Source organism: Giraffa tippelskirchi, chromosome 11 (genome assembly GCF_054371585.1).
Source record: "Giraffa tippelskirchi isolate mGirTip1 chromosome 11, T2T-mGirTip1v1.2.pri, whole genome shotgun sequence".
In the NCBI taxonomy this organism is placed as follows: Eukaryota; Metazoa; Chordata; class Mammalia; order Artiodactyla; family Giraffidae; genus Giraffa; species Giraffa tippelskirchi.
Window position 1 is genome coordinate 113,462,695 of NC_137285.1, and position 20,414 is coordinate 113,483,108.

Sequence of the window (20,414 nt, forward strand, 5' to 3'; positions counted from 1 at the left end):
GATAGTGGAAAAAATAAAAGGGCTCTAAGGAAGCTGTTGGTGAGAGTTTCAAGGTAAGTGAGGAAAATAATGTTGGAAGTTAGAAGAACAAAACTATTACCTATGGTCACATGGAAAATAGAAAATGTATCTAATAAACTTGATGATCTAAGCCAAGATTTCCTCAAAGAGGACAAAGATGATCTTAAAAAATGAACTATCTGGTTTTAGTGGAATTTGGAAGGAATGTAAAATTCTAGCCAGGAATTCATTTAGAAACAACTTCTCATCAAAGATCAAATCAAGAATGCAGATATAAGATTCTGTTAGGACCTCAAAAAAGATTAAAGTAGTATACTTCATAGAAACTTTCAGACAAAAGTTCATTCTAGATGTTAAAGACATGTTTTACAGAGGCTCTAAGAGGCACGATTTAAGAGTCTAAGGATATAAGAGGCAAAGATTTAAGACTCAAGGGTGCTGTTCCACAGCAACTTCATAAGGAACCCAAGACAGAAGGGTATGAAAAAGATCTGTGGGTATGGCTTTGGTCTAATGGGCTGGATTGTTTTAAAACAAATACATAGGAAACACACACAATTTTAAAGGAATCATGAGTTTGCACTTAAAAGGACAGAGACAGTACCAAATGCAAAGAGGCCTCTGAATTAAGGTCCAGCAAACCAGAGCTTAGGGCCAAATACACCTATTTTTAAAATAAAGTCTGACTGGAACACAGTCATGCTTGTTCATTTACATATTGTCTGAGGCTGCAGAATTGAGTAGTTATAAGGTGGAAGCTACAATTAACAGCAGAGGTAAAAAGCTGCAACAGCATCCATATGGCTCACAAAGACTGAAATATTTACTATATGGTTCTTTACAGTAAGCTTGCCGATCTCTGCTCTGAAGACTCTCAACTTTTTGTGGGCAGAAAGTAGGATAAGAAGGCTATTCAGTTGCAAACACAGGCCTTTTTTTTTTTAAACGGGAAAAGAAGGATGACTCAGGAGAGAACTGAAACCTCAGAGAACAACCAGAGAGGGGGAATGAAACCCTAACTAAGAAACCATCAAACATACCCTGTTGGAATGCAGAATTGTTATGGACCAGTGACTGCTGTGTGCCTCTTATTTTTTCTCTTTTGAACAAGACTGTCTAAATTATTTCCTATGGTTGTCTCACTATTATACGTTGGATGGGCAGGAGGTAACCTGCCACTTTAGTTCACAGGTTTTCAGATCAATATTTGAGGAACTGTATCTGAAAAAGCTTCATCCACAATTATAACAGATTTCACTAACCACACTGGCTTCAAGCTTTTATCAGAAAGGTTTTGTGGGGAAAAAGCAAGAATGTTTTCCATGTAGGAGGAATATAAACTGTTGGGACCAGAAGACTGACTATAGCAAACTGCACTTTCCAAAAATGGTTGCAACAAGACCTTTCATCTCACTAGTTCATTTACAAGATGATCTTCACTATTCTCTATATCCCTGCTCCTTGAATCTTGGAAGATCTGTGACTCGCCTGGGACTAAATGAATAAGGTGGAGGTAGTGCTGCATGATTTTCTTAGGTAGGTGAGAAAATGCAATTGCTTCCACCTTGCCTGCTGAAGCACTTTTCCTTGAAGCCTCCAGTTTTCATGTAAGCAGTCCAACTCCCCTAAGGCGACCACTGGTCCTTGCAAAGACACTCTATGAAAAGATCCAGATACCATATGAAGAGACAATGATACTAGCTGTGCCACTGCACGCCCCCCTTTCAGCTCCATCTGACCTCAATCACATGAAAGACCTCTAAGCCAAAGCTGCCCAGTGGATTCCTTCCTAAATTCCAGATGCTGAGAGAAGCAATAAACTGAAAGAAATAATAAAATGACCACTGCTGTTTTAAGCCACTAAGTTTGAGATAATTTGTTATGGATCAATATCTATTATAAATTATTTAATCAACTCTGGTTCTTCATTTATATTTACTAAGCTGCCTTTTCTGTGTAAAGTATTATGATATATTTAACTTATTTTACTTTTTGAACCTAGTTTTGATTTTTCTGCTCTAATCTACATAAAATCTATTAATATCAAGAGAGCATGCACTGTTGTTCAACACCACTCATATATTTCAATATTTAACATACATGATGAGAAACATAATGGACAACTGAATCCACAGAAAATTCCCTACATGTAACTCAAATTCTAATACACTATAACTAGCAGATACCTCGCTTTTATTTTTTGAGCAGCTGACAGAAGTTCTGGAATCAGCATCTTCTGTACACATATTCAAATCCTGAACTCTCCAATCAAAGGCTCCACTACAAATGCCAATGTAGTTAAAAAAAATAAATATTTTTATAGTATATTTCACTATAATTGTGGTAAAGACAGTAGGATTATAAGTTTGTGAGCTTTCAATAAAAAAAAAGAAAGGCCATAACAACTATAAGAAATGAAGTTTTCAATTTGTTAACCTTTGTTTTAAACTATGACATTATTAACCTGAAAAATTAGTCAAAAACTATAATTACAATATTATAAGCTGAATGGGAAGCTGAGACAGCTCAAGCAATTAATTTCCTAGAAGCATCCTAGGTTTTTTTCATATAAAACTGTACAATCCACTTAAAACAAAACATTTAACTCTTAATCCCCTGTAGAACTCACTTCCAAGTTATTAATGGGGAGAGAAGGGCTCAATTTCAGCTTATAATAACAATGACAACCTTGATGCTGGACATTTCCTGTAATATGGGATTTTGGAGGATCAATAGCCCAATAAGATGAGATCCACAGTCTCCTCAAATATCCTCAATTTCTAAGAAATGTTCTAGCATCCAGATTGTGATTGTGATTAATCAGGTTAGTAACTAAAGGCAAAGCTCATGCTAGCGACTTTTTGTCTCTCCAGCAAGCCTCCACCACCTTACCAATACAGTGTATTTACTGTTATTCTTCTTACCACGGTTTCTGACCTGTCAACCTGAGTGCAAGATCGAGCAATAATGCAGGTACTATATGTCTGACACCCTTCCAATAATGAAGCAGTAAGTTGTTGGAATAAAACTTAATATTGGGGCGCCTGAATACTTGGTTTAAAGGATTCATCTTGAAGGAATGATTTATACAATATCCTGTAGGAAAAATAAGCATCAAAGCATTTTGAATGTTATTTGTTATTCAGAAAAAAATACCTAAAGTTAGACCTAGAATTCAGCATATGACAATAATTTATCATCCAAACTTTAGAACAGAATGAATTATAACACTACCTTTGCTTTTTTGACAAATTCTTAAATTCAAGAGTCTTCTCAGTCACAAAAGGCCATTAAGCCTTATCATAAGCATAAACAAATAAAGAGTTAATATGCAGTTTAGTGTAAGCACGGGTTGTTTAACAGTCAGAGGAACAGATAAGACAGAGCTAGCCACCATTACCTTGGGCTTCTTCCAGTCATCCTGAGGTAGATATCATACAGGAATGCTGGGGCCTTATGGCTTACAGCAATCCAGTAATGATATAAAAGGTGATTGGAGGTTAGATTTACATTGGGCCGTCTGAAGGCCTGTTCGAGAGGATTCCTCTTGAAAGTGGAAATTACATGGTATTCTGAGAAAGAAAAGTTGTGTAACAGCTTTGATAATAACCATGTAGTGAAGTTTTGGAAAAAAAATCATGTTTTTACACAGCAAAATATTTTACCAAAGATGTCAGAGTTTTCTCATTTAAAAAACAAACTTTTCTACTTTCTATAGTAACTAAGGGAATATGGGTACTAGACTGCTGAACTCAAGTGGTTTTAGAACTCCCATTATTTATGAATTTTAATTAGATGAATGAATTTTTGCTAAAATTCACTCTTAAAAATCCTTTTAATGTTTTACCTATATCAGTTTACAATGTCACTTTCTATATTTCACCTCTCACGATAGCTTCTTTCTTTCTGTTCCTCTTTCCAGATTCTTATTACTGTACTTACTTAAAAAAGAAAAGGGAAATCATCATCCTTTGCTTATGAATAATTAAGTTGCTCAAATTAACATATATCAACAAGCTTAAAACAACCCCAAATTAACTTCTGCTGTAATTTATCTAGGTTATACAATATCAAAACAATCAAATCTATTATCATCTACGTTAATACTTCAATGGAAATGTATACTGAGATATTCACTAAAAAATAAAGTTCAACTTGATTTTTGCTAAACTTCATAACACAATGAAATATTACAAAAAACCTAACTCATTTAAAGTGTTTTAAAATTATTAAAAGAACACAACTAATTATCATAAAATTAAAAGCACCTTAGATTTTTTTCCCTTATATTCTCTAACAGTCAGTTGTTAAATAGAAATAAAAATGTCATAGAATAACCCCTAGGATAAAAGACAAAGATTTACCTTAAAATCAAAATTATTCCACAAGGGTAACAAAAACTGTTTAATTAGAGATAAAATAAGATCTAATACACTAAATCAACACTGTAAATATATTTTACTTTATATTTGACTTAAAAATGATGGAATTTCAGTACGTTCTAAGTTATACTATTCCTGTTTTGAAACAAGTAACAGCATACACACTACTGCTGTGAATTTGTGAATTTAACAGATTAATAAACGCAACAGAAAATATCCTGGCAAAATGTAGCCTACTTGCTTACTCCTTCAGCTATTCCTCTTAGGACAACTAGCTATTTCCTGTGATATATCAGCTCTTGTAGCTGTGAGTGATACTGCCTGTAAATTGGGAACATCAGGATTAAGAATGCCCATGAGGGAGGAAAAAGCTTTGTTTCCATACCACAGGTATCTACGGGCATCGCTGCAGATGGCAGCAGAGAAACAATATGGGTCAGACAAGGGTGGGATGAGGAGGGAATACACAGCTGGATATTTTTAAATTTATGAAACATTACTAAGGACCAAAAGGCAGTATTAGTAGATATTCTAACATGGCAACTAAAATAAGAATAAACTTGTAACTGGGTGGCTTTAATGCCTCATGGATTAGTCTAACGTAAAAACTCAGTGAACATTTTAAGTTTATAAAAATTTATTTTAACATTCAAAAATACAGGTAAAATCATACCAACTTCACCCCAGTGGAAGGGATTAGTGCTTCCTGTTGTACAGTTATACACCATGATGTTTCTTGGTCTGCAAAGACAAAGATCAAAGCAATGAAAAATTTAAAAAAGCTGAACTTTACCAATCTAAATCTTTTATGATACCTAAGTAGGAAGAAATGAGGACTTTTCTACCATAAATACTTAAAATATTATCTTTAAAGGATCAATTTTTATGTCTGAACAACTATTTACACTATCCTTTTTGCCAATCCTACCCAAAAAATATTTATAAAGAATAATACAGACTTCATGTTTTTCTTCTTGTATTAGCACGAGTGCCTTTTTTTCATACAGGAAAAAGAACCACCTTGGCTCTTCCTATCTCCTTCCCATTTTCAGAGGCTCTAGTTAAAAAGAAATTGTGAATGGAATTCGCTTTTACTAGAAACAATATATTCATAAAATCATATCCTTCCCTTTTGTAAAATATAAAACAGTGACTTCAAAAATAAGGGAAGATTATTATTTAGAAAAATGTTACTGAGCTTAGGTGTTTAGGTTTAAGTGTCAGACCTATAAATACTACTACTCCCTTTTAAAAGGAGACCCATGAGTTGATTAAAGTGTACTAGTGCGCATGTTTGATATATGGAAGTTGTTCTCGGTGAATTTCACCTCTTTGACAAGTTCATACCAAGCTTTAGTCTGTATTTAAAAAAAATACATTTGTAAAAAAAAATTTCTAATGACCTTGTCCGTCCTGTAGGCAGTACACAAGAATTTATGTTAATTCTTATTACTGCTGATGGAACCACTTCATCGCCTATAGATAAGTCAACTCTTGCAGTTGAAAGTGATAATACCTATATAATATTGGTATGGGTTAATAAAACTGATAAACATCCATTATGAAGGATTTTTTAACATTAGTTCTCATCTCAGTTACTATACATCTAATAAACGACATTGCCATCTCATATACCTATTTACTCCGGAATACCAGGCTGCCGCAAGACTCATGTTGACAACTACATCTACAGGAACAAGATCTGCAAGGGCATTGTTGGAGGCACGCATTGTTCGAAGAATTCCTTTCCCTGCCTTTGTTGAAATTAAAAACAAAACCTTAAGATACAGAACCCATAGTGCATATACACAATACAAAGATACACACAAAAAAAGGAAAAAAAAAAACCCATAATATTCAATACAATAAAAGGCTTAGTACTTACCGCAATAAAAAGACCACTTGGTCCATTAAAGTTATCAATCCATCCCTAATACCAAAAATTAAAAAAAAAAAGGGGGGGAGCTTAGAAATACTATAAAATTAGAGATTTACAATTTGAACTCTATAACTCCACAAACATACTTGGTAGTCTTCTTCTAAGAACTAAAAATCTGACTATATTCGGGCCAGAATATTTCTCCCCATCTTAAATAAATAGTCTTTTCTGAGACTGCAAATGGCTAAGTAAAATAATTTTCAAAGGGTTACCTACTCTTTCATTAACTCTCTGCAAAGAGAATTTTGCAAAAAGGAGTTTATATCTGTCAAATATTTAAGCTAAATTAAGATTGCTCAAGTTTGATTTTGTGCTATTTACTAAGGCAGTATACTTAAATTGAAGGAAATGGTAAATTCTCAAGATTACTGAATAAAACAGAAGAAAACAGAGTAATGTCAAAGTAACAAAAGAGATAGTATCATTTACTACTACTACAGAGACTTAAGTCTTTCATAAATCAATTTATCTCATTTTATATCTATGCTTTCTCTTATTTCAGCAATTCACAAATACTATAATACCTTGCTTTTCTATAGCAAATCACAGAAATTTTTTTATCTTCCTTAGCATGTGAACTATACAAGGAGAAGTGGTCCTCTTAGAAGACCTGCCTCTTTTAGGTACTAAAAAGCAAATGAAGTAAAATAAGATCCTGAATATTCTCATCTCTATTCCCTTCACCTCCACAAGGGAAACTAATAAACAAATAATTTTAAAAGCCAACAAATGGTGATGTGTCAGTGTCCAATCTCTTAGCAATGACAAAGAAACTTGAAAGGCATGGTCTCCTGATTCCATACACCACCATACCCTTTAATTTTCAGTTAACATTTTAAAAGTTTATCTGCATTTCCATACATGCAACATTACAATACATGCACCTTACATAAAAGTACCAGTAAGAGTGTCTCTCCCTACAAATGGAAACAACTTTGCCACAGCAAGCCATGTTCAGTAAACAAAACCTGCTCTTAAAAAATTGCCAACTCTTTTTGTACAAAATTATGACTTAAAATTCTCAATTCCAATTATTTACAAAGACCTCTAGCAACTTACTGGAAAAGGTTCTTTCCAACTGGCACCAACAATTGATGGCCTTACAATCGCCACATTTAGCTTTGCTCCTTCTTGCTGTACAACATATTCTGCCAATGCTTTTGTGTAAATGTATGTATTAGGTCTGTCTCCTATCAATTTGGGTGTGATATCATTTACTAAGCCATCATCCATCCACCTGGTAAACAAAGAAATTACATGCAAAAATATTTTCAGATATATTTTCATTTAAAATATGAAAAACCACGTTGCATATTTCAAATATATCTGTGGCTCCAACTCAAGTGATCTGACAACTGTTACTAAAAAAAAAAAAAATGGAAATCAGCTTTACTTTCATTAAACATCAACCACAAATCCAGATGTATACCCAGTTTCTATGTCTGAAAACCAAGAGTTGTTTCAAACACCATATGGTAGGTAGCAAAAGTGAATTAGAACTGATTTATGGTCTTTTTTTAAAAAAACATCTTCTAGTTGTAAGTATTCATATACTTCCTATGTGTTTGACAAGGAGTACTACCCCAAATCTAAATAGTTGAAGTTGTTTCATATTACACAATAGATATTTTTTTCTAAAGTCTAAATAAATTCCAAAATACATCTGGCCCCAAGGAATTAAAGATTTGTATATAATCACCATAATAGCATAACATGTTAATTATATACATTTTAAATGAACCTACATTTACAATTAATATAAAAGGTCTAGTAATCTACTGTGAGGTCATAAAATTCCTTCAATTCTCTCAGTGTCTCTGAAGAAAATGTCTACTATGATAATCTGTAAGAGGAGGGTGGTATACTAGGTGATCGCTATAGTCTTTTTCACTCTAAATTCCTAATTTCAATGTTATGTACTTGTTTTCAGATAGTTTTCCTTTCTGTCTATAATACTATGCATATTTGTATATTAAGAATACTGTTAGTATACAGTGATACCCATATTAATTGATGAGGATGTATAAAATGGGACTATCAAGATAAACTTTCTTCTGAATGTGAAAGTACTTTTTTGTGTAGAAGGAAAGGAATATTTATAAAATTGAAGGTAGGTTACTATTCAACATAGGAAAAATTCCATAATGGAGATGAACTTCAAGAAATGGATAAAAGAGTTGTTACATTAAAAAATAAAATAAAACAGGCTTAACTAGGAGAGACTGTAGAGCTAGTAAGCCTTATCACTGGAGGGAGATTACACAGTCAATCTATGAGTTATCCTAAAATTATCTGCTGGCCAGATTTCTTTGTAAACAAAGAAAGGAAATAATAGAATAGGTTTATAGGCTCTTTCTCAGCAACTCAGATGACAGCATCTCTGTAAAACAAAAAGTCACAATAAAAAATTGGGAAGCTATATCTTTCTTTCACCTACTAAAACAGACAAAGAGATACATGTAAATAGATAAATCTGGATCCAGAGTTTGGGGTCAAAGCAAATTTAAATAAATTTCAAACAAACATACTCTAAAGAATCAATCAGCTTCTTGGGATCCACAGGGGGTGGATAGACTACTTCATCAATATGCTTTCGATTGCAGTAGGCATACGCCGTTGATACATGCATGAACACTTCCAGATTCTTCATCTGTTGTGCAAGTAGAACAAGCTGTCGTGTAGCAATCACATTTAACTGAACAGCATCTCTGTAAAACAAAGTCACAATAAAAAACTGGGAAGCTATGTCTTTCTTTCACCTACTAAAAAAAACCTTATTTCCATTTCAGAGTATCAAAGACAGAAAGGGACAAAGAGATATTTGTTTCTTTACAACTAATCCCTTAGCTCAGATTTTGTTTGTTATTTTAACATGAAGTACAGCCATTCTATCAGTTGTGTTTAAAATTTTTCTGATTATTTTCAATTACCCAGAAATAGACGCAGATAATTTCAGTCTTTGGCTTTTATGCATACATTTTGAAGTCATTTTACACTTTTTTTGCATCTTGATTTTTGAAAGCATACTGTTTTACGAAATGAAATACCACATACAAAAAAAAGAATAAGTAATTTTAAAATGCTATGGTAGAGTCATCAATTAGGACAAAACAGTCAAAGAAAACTCAAAAACATTACATTTTATTAACATAGAATCAAGTAAAAATGTTTATTTCTCTTTTTGTAGCAATTAACCTAACCATCTTTTTAAGACTATCCAATGCAAAGGGGTGTTAAGAATAAAACTGGTACATTTGTTACAAGAGGGAGATGCAAGAACCCAAGGTCTATATATTCCCTTCTTGAAATTTATTTGAGGCAAAAATTTAACAAATGCAAAAGTATATATGCAGAATAATAACTGATTAGGCACTACCTAAAAATAGCAAAAGCCTAGAGCTCAAATATTCACTATGATATGATTTAATAAAGTAGGTATTTTTAACACAATGAAAGAATACAGCCATTAAAAAAATTATGACAATTACAAAAGTGTGGAAAAATATGTGTGAATAATATTTTTTAAATTTATACATCCTGAAGTAAAGTGGGATTAAAACCAAGACTCTGGAATAAGACCTGGGTTCAAACCTGGCTTAGCATATCTATCAGCTAGGATTAGTGACCTTGTAAAGTCACTCGAGCACTCAGGCCTGTGTCCTCATCAGTAAAGGAGAACAGGTAATAGAAACTACCCTACTAAGATTTTATTTAAAATTAAATGAAAAGAAAAAAATTCCTAACATAGACCCAAAATAGGGATTCAATAAATATTACTTAAGGGGTGGGTAGTTTTTGTTATCTATTATGTGCATGCTAAGTCACTTTAGTTGTGTCTCTTTGCGACCCTATGGACTGTAGCCTGACAAGGTCTTCTGTCCACGGGATTCTCCAGGCAAGAATACTGGAGTGAGTTGCCATTTCCTCCTTCGGGGGGGTCTTCCAGACCCAGGGATTGAACCCATGTCTTTTATGTCTCCTGCACTGGCATGTGGGTTCTTTAACCACTAGCATCACCTTTCATTTATAACTTATTTGAGGGGGGAAAAAAGTTGAAATACTCAAAACCAGTAATACTGTGAAAAAAACTGGCAAAGTTAATACAGTGTTGGTGACACTATAAGCTGATACAACTGATCTGAAAGAGATTACAATAAAGCACCAGGAATTACAGAAGTAACAGTTACTAATTTAGTTAACCTACTGAAATTTTAACTGAAAGGAAAAAAACTTGTTCTAACCCTAATTTTTCAAAAAGAAATTAAAATTTCCTAAATTTGTTGTTTTGGGGGATTTTTGGTTCCATTTTTGCTTTTGTTTTTTAACTGAAGTATACTTGATTTACAATGTTGTGTTAGTTTCTGGCATACAGCTAAGTGATTCAGTTATATACATATTAATATAAATATTCTTCTTCATTTTCTTTTCCATTATGGTTTATTACAGGATATTGAATATAGCTCCCTGTGCTATACATTAGGTTGCTGTTGTTTATCCATTCTGTATATGATAGTTTGCATCTGCTAGTGCCAAACTTTCATTCCAACCTTCTCCCACCCCCACTCCTTGGCAACCACCAGTCTACTCTCTATGTCTGTGAGTTTGTTTCATAGGCAAGTTCATTTCTGTCATACTTTAGATTCCACATATAAGTGATATCATGTGGTATTTGTCTTTCTCTTTCTGACTTACTTCACTTAATATGATAATCTCTAGCTTCATCCGTGTAGCTGCAAAAGGCATTATTTCATCCTTTTTTACGGTTGAATAACATTCCATTGTATGTATATATACCCACCTTCTTTATTCATTCATCTGTCAATGAACATTTAGGTTGTTTCCATGTCTTGGCTATTATAAATAGTGCCGCTATGGACCCAAGGTTGCATGTATCTTTTTGGATTATAGTTTTGTGCAGATATATGCACCCAGGAGTGGAACTGCTAGACCATATGGCAAATCTATTTTTAGTTTTTTCAGGAACCTGCATACTGTTCTCCAAAGAAAATTGGCTGCACCAACTTACATTCCCACCAACAGAGTAGAAGGGTTCCCTTTACTCCCACAGCCTCAGAAAAATTCCCTAAATTTGCCATACTAAATGAATGTGAAATTACAGTATAATAACATGAAATATCCCATCATGAAATTTATAACTATGAAAAAGTCAGAAATACAGAAATTGTTTCAACAGGAAAATTATAAATTTTATTCTTACATTTGATGGAAAACAATGTATTTTCAAAGAGAAACCACAAGAAAATTTTTTTTAAAAAATAAAAATAGTTTTGAGTTACATTTTCAATATTTAATAAGAAAAATATCAACCATTCTTTCATTTTTTTTAATTTATTTATTTATTTTTTTTTATAAATTTATTTATTTTAGTTGGGGGCTAATTACTTTACAATATTGTAATAGTTTTTGCCATACATTGATCAACCATTCTTTTAAAAGGCCAGAATATGTCACAGATAGAATCTGGTCCACTTAACTGTAAAGTAGTGCTTTGATGCATATCACATTTGCAAAACAGTCGGAACGGGGAGGGTGCTGTCTTGGAAAAGGTATACAGAGAATATCCTATTACAGGTTTCTGAGGACAGGACAACAAGTACTGGGTCACTAGGAACAAGAAATAATTCATGAGAAAAAAACTCTTGGGCCTTATTTTTTCTTTTAATTTAACAGTATCTGAGAACCTATGAAAACAGAAGGAAGAAATTTTTTCAATGAAATAATCGAGTTGGGGTCTTACAATCATGAGTTTATCTTTTTCTTTTCTTATCTCAACTGGAGGAGGAAATCTGTTTGAACAGATATCCAGCAAAAAAGACATTTCACAGAGAGGATACTGTCCACTAGACTGTAAGGCACTGTGCTATTTTCTTTCCCATTTGCAAAACAATAGTGGTAGGGAGAGTGATGTTTTGGGAGCAAGACACAAAGGATATTTTGTTACAGGCTCCTGAGGATGGTGACAGAATTTCTGGGTCACTGAAAATAAGGAAGAACTTTAGAAAGGAAGCACACCTGTGCTCTGTCTGCTTGCCTCTTTCCATTCATCTGCAACTGAGAGCCCAAACTTGAAGGCATTTTGTGCCCACATAAATAACTCTTAATATCCCTGCCAGGCTAGTATCCTCATTCTTGCTTTACTATACCATCCGATTTCTACATCTTGAACTTTAGGCTGAGATCCTGACATATTAGATCTGAAAGCATTCAGTAGTACTAAACAAAAATAAAGTTCTCATTATGTTTTGGTTATACAGATTCTTAAATGCATTTTATGTAACACTGGCTTTTGGTGGGGAGAGCAAAATGAACAAATCTTTGTAATAATGGTCCATCATTAACGCAGACACAGAAATCACTTCAATAAAGGAGAAACCTCAACTTGAACAGCTAATAAATTTTCTTATTCACCTGTCTTCTACAGACATATTGGGTTGTTCAAAATCTGTGCTGGTAACACCTCTAAGACACAGACCAGAGGTCTCATCCTTGGCATGACTGACACCTGTTGAGTTATTAAAAATGTAGATTGTTGGGCCTCATCCTTAGACACTCTCCACTGTCTAAACTGAGTCCTGGGAAACTACATTTTAAATAAATTCCCCAGGCCATTGTGATCTCTCCCTCATCACTCTCTTTCCTATCTCTGAAAAAATACTACCTACATCACTGATTACAAAAATACTACCTACATTACTGATTTCATCACTAATGCTGCTGATTTTTCTTTTTAACTTAATGAAGATATAGAAACAGATGTCTAGGGGCCAATTAATCGACCAAGGCAGAGGACCCAGACATCTGTCATTTAAATCACATCCTAGGTTCTTCCTAAAAATGAGGATTCCTGGTTATTATCTCAAAACTATAAGGTTTGAATTTGGCAAACACAGTCCAAGATCTGCATTTTTAACACATTCTCTAGTAATTCTTAAGCTTCATAACACACTCTAAAGTTTGAGAATCAATGCCCTTAGACTCAACAATTTCTTAATCTTTTCTAATTATGGATCTTTACTTCCACTCCTTTCGGAACACTTACTCCTATTCCTACCCTGGGCCTTCTCACCCCAAACTGTTCCATCTCTAAAACCTCATACTGTGAATTTTCCCCACACCACATTATCTGTCCTTCCATTTCTGCACTTAAGCCTGTTTTACATCCTCATCATGGTCTCTAGTCTCTTGATACTTCTTTACTCTCAACTCCATTGGCCCTGCCTACCCTCACTTTCCTTACTACTTAAGGGATACCAGACTCTATGATCAATTATTTAAGTAACTCCGTTTTTCATCCTCAATATCACTCACTCCTTTTGTCAGTATTTCTTTATAATTCCTAATCTTGATATCCATTTCTCCCCACTTCAAGATTTATAGACCACTATATATGAAAAATAAATGAGCTCTGCTATCTCTCAACTTGCATAGCACTTTAACATATGCTCTTCAGTAATTCTACATTTTCTATTTTATGGTAAGTATATTCTATTTAAGAATATTCTATTAGATTATATTTAAGCATATTCTATTAGACTATATGGACTTTGCAACTAGGATCTGTGTGCAATTTATTCTGATTTACCCAAAAATATAGTTTGGAGAGTAAAAATCTAGATTTTTTTTACCTGGCAGTACAAGCTTTGAACCATTTTTTATTTGTGGGCTAACATAAAAGGTGGCTATAAAGACTAATTGCTCTGAAGCAACAAAGGTTTACTGTACAGCACAGGGAACCACATATAGTCAATATCTTGTAACAACCCATAATGGAAAATAACCTTAAAAATAATATATGTGTATATGAATAACTCAATCACCTTGCTGTGCACTTGAAACACTGTAAGGCAACTAGATTTCAATAAAATATATATTAAGAAAAAAAGACATAAAAATGCTAACCATTAAAAAAAAAAAAGAATAACTGCTCTGTAAAAGTAGTTATCATATGTCAACCTACAGTATTTTAGAATGTTGTAACATCACCACTTAGACATCAATATCCATTAAAATTGCTTCACTGAAAACAGTAATTTCAACGTAACGACTGGGATTAGGTGAATAAACATACATGTCTTGGCAAGGAAGGGAAGAACAATAAATGTTCATCAATCTCTAGTGAAAGAACAAATAATAATAATAATAAATTTACCCTTTTGTTAATGGTAATATTGCTTACCCTGAGGGGAAGAAAAAAGAAGAAAGAAAATGTTTGCCCCAAAAGTATTACACTTGGGTCCTTCTCATAAGGTTATTTAGATGAATTTCACCCAAATGAATGTTTCCTGTTTGCAAAACAATCTCCCTTTTGAAAGTATCTAATTTTCCCTTTCAGGATTATACCACAATTATCAAGTATGAATATACCTTTTTCCTCAAAACACTTTCATAAGGTTATGTGAACTCTTTTTTTGGTTATGAAAAACATAAAAGCTAGAATAAGGGAAAATACCCAATAGATTGACTATTTCATAACAAAAACCCACCTATAATCACACTATCCAAATATAACTGGCCAATATTAAAAGATATATATATAAAACATGTATGTGTACACACATATTTTATGAAAATGAGATTATACTAAGTTCTAATAAGATTCTGTCACGTCTGAATCTTGAACACCCAACTGCTGCATAAAAAAAACTAAAAAGTAGATACATTATCACCAGATAACAAAGGATAAAGCCAAGATTAGAATCAAGGTATGTAATTCCAAAGCTCATGCCTTTTCTATTACATAGTGCTGTCTTAGCTTCCTCAAATATAAAATGGATTTGCCCATATATAAAGGTGGGTAATGAAAGCATGGAATGAAATAATGAGTGAGAAAACACCTTGAAACTATAAAGCATTGTTAAAGAAACATAAGGGACTATTAATCATTTCCCTTACCTGAAATATAAGCAGAACTCATTGTAATGTTTTGGTGCTGTCATGTCACACAGTGTCGATTAAGGTTTGCAAATCTCAAAGCCCTTTATAATCAGAACTGAACTTAAAAACATTTTAAGAAGCCCTTCAAGCAATTATTAAACCTAAAAAATATACACCATTCTAACTGATCTAAGACCATATAATTAGATTTACCTTATAAATTGTATATAACATCAAAAGTGCTCTGAATTAAGCACCATTATTTGAATTGCATATACGTGAGACTTTTTAAAACATAGTGACCATTTAGAAAGCTATGTTTTTTCTTGAAATAAGTATTTTGAAGGAAGTCCAAACTGTTTTTTAGGTAAACCTATATCTAATGTACCCTCCTCTTAACAGTGATACCAAAGTTTTAAAACAAAAACAAGGTATGACTTCAATGTATAAGCCATTTTATCTTTTTCTGCAAAACCTGAGCCTATTTAATATTAGATGAACATGTGTGAAGTAGAAAAATAAGGCTGCTGGAGCATACACTTCTGAAAGAATGGAGGGAAAAGGAAATAAACACTATTAGTTGTTAATACTAATACTCCTACCCAAGGTAAAGTTCTTTCTTCTAATTCACACCTCCCATTTGCTTTCTCCCTGCCCCATATTTAAATTCACAGCAACTACTTCTAAGAAACACACACTAGCAATCCAATGTTTTTAACTGTTAAGAGAAGGAAAATTCTTTTAACATGCCCTAGGATACTGAAAGCTACAATAGAGAGCAAACATTTTCAAAACATTTTCAAAATGACTTAACAAGTAGAATTCAAACCAGATCTTTAAACTATGCTGCAGTTCAAATATCATATAAATACCTTTACTTACCTCAAATTTTCATTAAATCTTACTGTAGCTGCACAGTGGAATATAATATTGGTAGAATCTATGATGATCTCTTTATCTTCTTCACTAAGAGCCAGTTTAGGTTGGGTGAGTTCACTGTTGATTGCTATAATTTTCTCCCTAAAATCTGGATTTTCATCTCTCAATCTGTCAAAAAGCTATCAAAAGAGAAAAACATTTTAGGGCAGTATTTTTCAACTTTCTAAAATCCATCATCACCATCTTCTCCCCCAAGGATCAGTATTTTTTAGACTTCAACTATGCAAATTCTAAGGTTGCTTAAATTGCTATCATTCTGTATGAAAAACACTCTATGGGGTCCACATTACTATCCCCATTTTACAGATGAGGAATCTGAGAAACAGAGAGGTTAAGTAACTCACCAAGGACACAGAGGCAGCAGTTTGCAGAGTTAAATTTTAACTGTTTATGCCTTTGTTCATTAGATTGTATGATCCCTTAGCACAGACATAAGCAGTATATATATCAGATCAATGTTTAAAATGATCAGATTTCTAAAATTCAAACCTTATCACTTTTTTTTTGGTTGTAGTCTTCTTTAGCATATTAGAGTAAAATGCCACTAACTACACTCTACCTCAAATCTTAGAAAAATTTTCAAGGGGAAAAAAAACTAAGTATATTAAAGGAAAAAAAGTTTTTAAGGAAATATTAAGATCAGAAGCTGGAAAAACCTGTGAAGTATCATATATATAGGATTCTAATTTGAAAACAGAAAATTCAATATTCCTTAAGTATATCCAAAGGAATAAATTTAACTAGAGAATCAGTCAGATGGTTACAGTATGAACATCCATTCAACTGTGAGTCAAATTTAATTTTTTTACCCCAGATTTTATAGATGGGACCTCCAGATCACTGTTCTATTACACCCTGACTCTCCAATCCATTTAAAGTCCATAATTGTAGTTTAAGCAGAGAGTCTTAAATCTGGGGTAAAAAAAAAAAGTCTATAAAACATACATGGTACTCACTTTCCCTTTCCTATATGACTTTTAATAAGTAATAGTCTTCTCCTCCACCTTTAGCTAATGACTTCAATATTACTGTTTTTATAGTAATTAATAAAATACTTACTAAGCATTTCAGATGAAATGACTACTTTCCAGACACTGAGAAAACAAGAAAATGACCTTTGCCTCAAGTTATTTAGAATCTTATAGGAAAAATTAAATAAGGAAACAGTTAAAATATAGTGTTGTAAGTAATAAAACAGGACTAATACAACAGTGTTATGAGACTGTACAGGAGCAACAACTGGCCCTGCTGGGGAAGGACTTGAGATTATAAAGTAGAAGAACAGTGTTTCAGGCAGAGAAAGTGTCACATATAACCACCTAAGAGTAACAGAGCATTTATATTTGGGAAATTAAAAATAACTCAGTAAGACTTGGCCAATGACAGGAGAAGGAATAAGGAATACAAACTCTATGTGGACAGGGACCACATCTATTGTGCTCAGCACACAGGCCCCAGAAAACAGAGTGCTGACACACACTTGTTATGTGAATAAACTCATTAGGTGGAAAACACTGGAAGAGAAAGAAGAATACCTATGGAGATACGAGTTCAGTTTTGTGAATGTTGACTGTAAAGTGCCAATGAGACTCCACACAAGATCAATGCCATAGAGGTAACTGGCTCTGTGGGTCCTGAGTTCAGGGAAAAGAGAATCAGATTACTGATTCTATAAACCACACCTGTAGCCCTGGGAGAATATCACTCAGTAGCAACAGTGATGAGCACCCAAGGTCCAGACTACATGAAGCTTTTTCCAAATCTATTTTAAAATACAATCGTTGATCTCACATACAACAGAAGGTGCTGAGTAATCACCTAAATGGACCTAGTAAGAAGAGATCTAGGCCTAGGACAAATTCTGAAGAATATTTAAGGGGCTAGCAGAGAAAAAGGAGCCCGAGATATAACCAGAAAAGTACTTTTAATACATTGAATTCAGACTTTTTCATTCTCCCAGACTGCCAATGACCTTTAATTCCTCTTCATATTAGATATCTCCACTACTACCACCAAGAATTGGTCATGCTGCTGCACAAGTTACATCTCAAACTTGATGCTCCTCCCTTCTCTAGCCATCATGTTGTTATTCAAAGCCATCTTTTCCAATGCTTTTAACCTACTGGTAGTCCAATTAGTTCCTACTTTACCAAGTCCACTAATGCCCTCTTTAATGTACTTTATTCTCTCTCCAGAATTTATTTCATGGTCAGCTATTTTAATTCACTCCTTGCCAGCAATGAGGTTTATTTTCCCAGGGACATTGCTGCATATCACTTCTCAAGCTGGGTCAACTCTAGCCCCCAGGGAACATTTGGTGATGTCTAAAGACAATTTTGCCTTGTCACAACCGGGATGGTGAGGAAAGGGAGCTGCTGGCATTTAGTGGGCACAGGCCAAGAATGCGCACCACCCTACAATGCACAGGACAGCTCCCACAATAAAGAATTAGCTGGCCTAAAATGTGCAGAGTGCTGAAGTTGAGAAATTCTGCTAGAAGACAATGTCACACTACAGGATATACCCTATGCTTATGCTCTTTTATTCCTGTTTCAAAATCATAGTAGACTCTACTTAAATGTTTAACAACTTTAAGTGTACATATTAATTGCTGCTTGATATAAAAAGAACTCATTTTATTGATTTAGCAGCTATGCTATATATACGTGGGAATGAATGACCCTAGGAATAATCAGTAGGCTCTGCCAGGGGGAATTAAAGGCATAAAATAAAATGACATAATTTTATAGAGTATCTTAGTCAAATATTTAGACAAATACTTGGGGACAAGGTCTTTTTATATAGAAAATAATGGCCATATGTTTAAACTACAAAAGTTCAATAAAATTTCAGGCTTTGAGTAGAAGATAATCATTTCCTTTACAAATAAGGCTTACTGGTGAGGAAAAATTTTAGAAGCATTACCCTGGAGACTCCAGAGAAGATGCCCAACTCTTTCACATTTTACTTAGGCCCTCAATTCCAACTAAGACATCAGCTTCAATAATTGCTCCTATCCAATCTTTTCTAACACCTCTACACTCTCTCTTCCTCACCCCTCTTCTTAAAAACTCTGTAGACTGTAGATTCCATTAAAGCAATGACTCTTACTTATCCCTGAATTCAACCCTTTATATCAAGTCAAATGCCCAGCACTGAGCAGGCACAAAAAATGTTTTCTGAAAAATAAAAAATGAGTAAGAATAAATAACCTCTCAATAGAGGAAAAAAGTGGGTTGGGAAACGATTATTAGTGGTTATACCAATTATAGGGGTTCCCTGGTGGCTCAGTCAGTAAAGAGTCTACCTTCAGCACAGGAGACCTGGGGTCAACCCCCGGGTCAGGAGGATCCCCTGGATACGGCAATAGCAACCCACTCCAGTATCCTTGCCTGGAGAATCCCATGGACAGAGGAGCCTGGCAGGCTACAGTCCATGGGGTCACAAGAGTCAGATATGACTTAGCGACTAAACCACCATACCAATTATAATTATACTAATTATAAGTGGTTCATGATAAAATGCCAACATGAGTAAACAAAGGGCAGAGACGGCAACAAAACACACAAGCAGGCATTATTACGTAAAATAGGCCTTGTGGTCTTAAAGCCCCCTTGATGCCTCCCTTTTCGAAAGTTTTAAGAGAAGTTTTACTGCCAAGCTTGGGTTCAAATTAGTTTTGGATATCTGCAAAAGTCAGCTCTCTCCTTAAAGCATTTTTGCCCCTATTGGTATATCCCTAAGAATGTGCCAGAAGGCTGTCCCCAGTTGGTCTAAGCAACACTGCACCCTCTTAATCTGCAGCAGTTCTCAAAGTGTGGTAAGTTTCTAGGAGTCTCTCAAACTATTTTAGGTATTTCACAAAGTCAAAACTATTTTCATAATAAAACTAAAACATTATTTATTTTTCACTTTCATTCTCTCACAAGTATAGAGAGGAATTTTCCAAAGCTACATTTGTGATGATATCATCACTCTTGATGGCTAATGAAATGTGTGCTTGTACCTATATTCTCTTCCTTTAAAAATGTCTCTGGTTTAGAATCTACTATGATAAATATCAATAAGATATTTGAAACAAAACCTCACAAAAAGTAAACCTTTTTGAAGTTCTCAATAATTTTTAAGAGTGTAAAGGGGTCTAGAGACCAAAAGTTTGAGAATCATTGCTTTAAATAAACAGAATCTTTCAACCTATTTGGAGGATATGAAAAAATACAGCGATAAGGTAATAATAT

General features: G+C 33.9%; 1 protein-coding gene across 39 annotated transcripts in view; it reads right to left on the minus strand.

Moving 5' to 3' along the window:
• The window catches only part of FAR1 (fatty acyl-CoA reductase 1), a 230,753-nt gene that overhangs the window by 34,495 nt on the left and 175,844 nt on the right, over positions 1-20,414 (minus strand). For 10 of the 39 annotated variants that reach the window (XR_014069673.1, XR_014069677.1, XR_014069676.1 and 7 more), the window contains 7 exons: positions 16,120-16,295; positions 8,871-9,050; positions 7,402-7,579; positions 6,289-6,333; positions 6,039-6,157; positions 5,077-5,144; positions 2,946-3,117 (listed from right to left, as the gene is read on the minus strand). Coding sequence is in view for 23 of the 39 variants with exons in the window: in XM_081545112.1 (XP_081401238.1) it covers positions 2,946-3,117; positions 5,077-5,144; positions 6,039-6,157; positions 6,289-6,333; positions 7,402-7,579; positions 8,871-9,050; positions 16,120-16,295 (938 nt within the window). In the remaining 16 variants the exon portion in view is untranslated. Of the gene's footprint in view, positions 1-2,945; positions 3,118-3,421; positions 3,594-5,076; positions 5,145-6,038; positions 6,158-6,284; positions 6,334-7,401; positions 7,580-8,870; positions 9,051-16,119; positions 16,296-20,414 lie in introns of all 39 variants that reach the window. The other 29 variants (XR_014069681.1, XR_014069679.1, XR_014069678.1 and 26 more) reach the window with 8 other exon arrangements.